At 40.7% G+C, this 5,567-nt stretch overlaps 1 protein-coding gene across 1 annotated transcript; it reads left to right on the forward strand.

Annotated features, from left to right (window-relative positions):
* The first annotated feature begins 688 nt into the window (after window positions 1-688).
* LOC125351026 (keratin-associated protein 26-1-like) lies at window positions 689-1,321 on the forward strand. Its single transcript, XM_048345787.1, has one exon. The coding sequence runs from the start codon at window positions 689-691 to the stop codon at window positions 1,319-1,321; it is 633 nt and encodes a 210-aa protein (XP_048201744.1).
* The last annotated feature ends 4,246 nt before the right edge of the window (window positions 1,322-5,567 follow it).

Consider the following 5,567-nt stretch of genomic DNA (forward strand, 5'->3'; position numbering starts at 1 on the left):
GTGTTCAATTTCATTTAAAGCTATCTGACAAAACCCAAGCTTTCACCTTCACTACATTTGTTTATTTATTAATTGAAATCAATAAATAAGCACAGATTTTCTGAATCAAAACAGGAAGTCAGTTTATAGGAGGATAGGCACATAAATCAAAGCTCATTGGAAATTTCCACAATATATAATAGATAGCATCCTTTTTGTTACAGGAGACTATCCACTCCTTGGTAATTCTCTTACTTCTATGGGACTATTGGCAATTTCTAAGAAGAATAAAAGTCGTCTTCAAAGAAAAACGATTTGCTGCCATTTCCAAGAACTTTGCTGCAGTTTTTCAAGACAACTTCAAGAAAGGAATTTGAAAAATGTTGGTGCTAGGTTGGCTATAATTGCACTAAGTTCCTAGCCTTCAAAAGCGTCAGTACTGGTTGTATCTTTTGAGGAGGGATCCTGTTTTTATACTTACTGCTTTGCAGACTTAGCTAATCCCTGCCAGGAGCCTCCAGTTTTACAGGAGGAGGGGAGCCCCGCTTCCCAGACTGTAACAACAAGTTCTGATGCAGCCTCATGCAACAAGGAAGAAGAGTCTGTATACAGATCCAGCTTCCTCTGGGGATATAAAAAGGGCCCCACTGAGGGTCAGAGAGACACTCACTTCTTCCCTCGCACAGTAGTCTGCTCTCTGAACCTGGTTATGTCTTGCCACAACTTCTGCTCTGACACCTGCAGCTCAGGCTCCCTCCGCAATTCCTGCCATCTTCCTCTCGCCCCCTCCATCGCCGTCTGCTCTACACACATGAACTACGGTCAGGTCTTCTGCTTACCAGGTCGCTGTCAAGACCATACCTGCCTGGCGGACAACTGCCAAGAGAGCTGCAGAGAGCCCGCCGGCTGCCAACCGGAGAGCCAGGAGTCCAACAACAACTTCGAAACGTCCTGCTACCCTTCCACTGCCTACTACGTGCCCAGACCCTGCCAGGGAGGTGGCTTCCTTCCAGCTTCTTCTTTCATCTCTTCTTCCTGTCTCCCAGTCTCCTATAGACCCCTGAGCTATGTGTCCAGCAGCTGTCGCCCAGTGGGCCCCCTGTTCAACACTTGTCAGCCGGGGGGCTGTGTGTCCAGTGGCTGCCACCCCTTTACCTGTTTGCCCAACAGCTACCGACCTCAGGGCCTCTTGACTTCAGGATGTCGCCCCTTGGGGTGCGTGACATTCGGGCCTCAAACGGTGCATGTGGTACCCAGCAGCCTCAGACCCCAGCACCCTCTCTCCAGCGGAGGCCAGCCTCTCACCCCTGTGTGCATCACCTGCCGTCCATCTTGCCAGTAAGATGAAGATGCAGATGAAGATCTAGGGGGAAACATCAAACCTGGTGGACTTCTGCTTCTTTGTGAGCAGTGACTACTTTGTCTGGGTTGTTACCATTCTGGGTGGAATGCGGGCGTCTCTGCTCACATATTTCCCTTATTTTCATCAGAATTGATTTACAAAGCTTTTCAGTGTGGCTGGGGTATGGGGAACTATGCATTTCATTCTTACTATAATAAATGAGATGAAGTCAGAATTAAGAATCTGGTTCTCAGTGATTTGTCCTTCATCACTTCATTCTAACACAAATGACCAGGCTCGACTCTGCATGGCAAATGACAGATGTTACTCTACCATATGCTCTCACTCAACACCAGGGTGATGGCTTCATGTATTTCATTTTCTTTTTTCTAAAAGCTGTTCACAAGTGGATTGTATGTACTCGAGACACTAAAAGAGATTGGTAGAAGTTATGGCGGAAAGGAAAGATTAGCAATCATCTCTTATCTCTCTCTTCCAGGGAGCATACTCCCATGAAAATATTCTAATTTTAAGTCTAGCCATAAGCTTCTTCTTAAGCCTCTGCTAGCTCCTCTGATGTGTTTCCATAAGGAGGAAATCCAAACCTCTTTGTATGAGATCTGCCTTATTTTAGTGTCCTTCGCCCTTTCTCTTGTCAGGCATTAACCTCTTCTGCTCAATATTGCAACCCACAACCCACAATCCTGTTTTACACACAGGTCTACATACAGTCTTAGCTTCCTGTAATCACCCAGCCTTTTGAATAGGCCATCATTGAGAGAAGATTTCCCCTTTGGATCTGTAAGCTTGGAAACATACATCCACTTTATAATCACAATGCAAGTGCATTAATTAACCTGCTGATTTACCCAATGAAACAGTTGCTGTTTGTCTGTTGTGTACAGAGTCACAATGTGCTAGATGGGGCCCAGGAGTGAAGAAGATGTCCATGAACTACCATTGTCACTGGGAGTTGTGTATTTTTGGGGTGGGGAGGATCTCAATTAAAAAAATCCATGTTTCCTTCAGTGAGCAGACTCTTTGTGGGAGTTTGTATTTCACACATTAAAATAAAACTAAGTTTCACAACTATGGATGTTCATTTCAAGGAACTGGAATATTTAAAAACCTGGGGTACTAAAAGGCAATGTTGACTAAGATAAGTGGCAGTCTTTCTATTTACAAAGGATCGATGCCTCTGGTCCTCACCCCACATAATGCCATGGGAACTTCCTGGCACTGATTCTAATGGCAGTTCATTCCTTTCTCTCCCTATTTTCTGTTTTAGAATCTATCCTCATTCTGTCCTGGGACTTATGAGCTTTGCTTTCCCAGATAGTCTGAGTTGAGGCTATCTCCATCTTATAGGTTTTGACGAGATGCCCTATGCTTGCTGCGTTGTGACCCCTCAGTGTCTCCTGGCACAGAGTTGGGAAGATGATACGGATAGTGGAGAAGCACCACCACCTGGTCCACAATTCACTCTAATTTGATAGAAGAAAGTGCCTGAGGAAAGCATATTTTGACCTCTTCAATCTTCACTAGCTTCTCTGGTTCATCTCAGTGGGGGCCAATAGGACAAAGAAACACTTAGCACTTCACAGCTCAGAGACACAGTCCACTGAATGTCTGAGATCTAATTATATGATTATAGAAGGCTTGGCCTCTCCCACACCTCACCCTGCATACCAACAAGGCTCCGATGTAATAACAATGGACCACAGGACAGAGCTATAGGGTGCAGGCTCTCTTGGGGGAGGAGCAAGCTGAGAACCAAGTGCAGAGAAAAATCAAGAATGTCAGAGAGGTAGGAAATCTCCCAGACCTGCAACTACAGCAAATATCAACAGTGTTGCTCCTCAGTAGAATAAATTGGAATTTCATGTCAAAGGCAAATTTATCTCAGTTCCTATTACTGGATCTAGCATGTCTTTCAACAACAATCAAAGAGGCACATCAAAAAACCATAAAAACAGTTTCCCAAGAAAATGTAAGGTGGACTCAAATATAACGTTAGAATGATCAGAGAGGGGATTTAAAATAACTCTGATAGATAAACAAAGAGTAACACGGTGCTGTTTTTGTTTTCCTTTTGTTTTGTTAGTTTATCTGTTTTGGGGAGGGTCTCCCCAACCCTCTCAGAGGAATGGAGGGACAAAGGGTGAACAAACACAGCAGTGGTACTCACTAGACACTGAGAACAAACTATACAACCTGTGCATGGGGCTAGGAAGGAAAAACTGGAAGAGAGCAAGGGAAGGGGTGACATTGTTCAAAAAGAAACGTACTGTTTATGTGACTTATATAACTATAACCCATTTGTACATCACTTTTATAATAATAAAAATGCATGAAAAACTAAAATGACTAATGAGGATGTTCTGAGCTCTAATGGGGTAAAGAAAAGGAATACTTTACAAAAAATGGGTGATGTAAGTAGAAGTACAAAGTAAAAAAGAAAATGTTTTAAATGGAATAAATGAACAACAGTTAAAAAAAAATGAGGGTTGTTTGTAGGTAGACTAGATATAGCCAAAGAAAGAATCAGCAAACTTGAAAATATCTTGATTGAAACTTACCAAACAGAAATTCATTGAGAGATATGATGATGATGATGATAAAGTTGAAGAGCATGTATAAGTACAGTGGGGAGGGAACAATTTCCAATGATAGAATACAAACTTATCTGAATAGTAAAATATAGAAGAAACAGATAAATAAGCAGAAGACAGAGTTAAAGTAATAATTATTGATGAATCTCAAATTAATCAGCAAATACCAAGCAAGAAATTGAGTAATCTCAGAGAGCACAAAGCATAATTGGGAAAAAAAGAGGATTGTACCTGAAAACCATTCTAGCAAGAGAAGAATGGTATGAAATACAATGTGTGCAGTGGTGTGATTGCTTAAGTTATTAGCTCATTCACCATTGAAACTATTAATCCAACCTTTACCTTTTCTCTGTTTTCTGCACTGGAATTTATTGAAGCATATATGAGAATCTTATGGAAAGACATCAACATACCAGGTACCACGTGCTCACACTTGTTATCTTTAGAATGCTGAGATCTGAGGATTGAGGGTCAAAGCTGGAAGGAAAGCCAATGGGACATTTATCTCCAATTAACCACAAAAATCCAGAAGTGGCTCAAGTGGTAAAGCACCAGCCTTGAGTGAAAAAACTCAAGGAAAGCATGAAGGACTTTCGTTCATGCTCCAGGACCAAGACACACACACACACACACACACACACACACACACAAACACAATCAAATTATATCAACAATTTGAGATTAATATGCAGTCAACATTTCACAGTGATATTAGGCAAATACATTTGTGTGAGTGAAAATAATTCTCTAAACAAGGAATTCTGGCTGTGTGCTACTCTCACTTTTGGATGCTAGAAGTTGATCAGATAGAAAGATATTGGTAGATACTGCTATAGAGAAGGACATTACAGGATTTCCCCAGGTAGGATAAAGAGGATAAAAACGATATTGCAAACAGGAGAGATAGTTACTTTCAGCAAGATCAAGGACATTTTCCAACTTACAAAAAAATTACACTTGAATTGGACCTAGAAGTATTTGAAGAGAGCTACCCTGGTGAGATGTGTTCTAGCCATGTAGATTAAGGCAGAAGGTTAAATATGAAGCAAATAAAAAGTAAGTTATTGAAGTGATGTGTGAGAAGAGAAAATTGTAATAGAGAATTTGCCAGTATGTTCAATAATTAAACCCTCTTGCCAAGAACAGGGTCAAATCAATAAGGTATGTCTAAAATATGTTTAGCAAGCATTGGTTGTTTTCCAAAAGCAAGGTAAACTCAACCAGATGGGCCTCTAATGAGAGATGAATATTTCTCTTAGAACACTCTAATCACAGCATCTTGCTGAGACAGCAAAATTCAGTGTGGTCCATATTAGATAAAATGTTTGACTTTCTCACAAGGTAATTTTGAAAGCGCTTCAGGAATTTTTAAGGATTTGTTAATTACTCATTCATTAATTCTTTTATTGGAGTTATTCTAAGCTCTAGGACCTAAAATTTACTAAGGGAAGCAGAGGAGCAGAAAAGCTGGGCAATGTCTTAGATTTTGCTTGTGTTGTGTGTTGTTTGTTTTGATTATATATAATGTGTCAGAATTTTCATGGTTTCTCTAGGGATATTTCAGCACCATTTATTCGACCACCCATTTATTCATCAGGTAAATAAATCATAAAACAGAAGAAGTAAAACTTTGA

This window comes from Perognathus longimembris, chromosome 5, assembly GCF_023159225.1.
Source record: "Perognathus longimembris pacificus isolate PPM17 chromosome 5, ASM2315922v1, whole genome shotgun sequence".
NCBI classification, from domain to species: domain Eukaryota; kingdom Metazoa; phylum Chordata; class Mammalia; order Rodentia; family Heteromyidae; genus Perognathus; species Perognathus longimembris.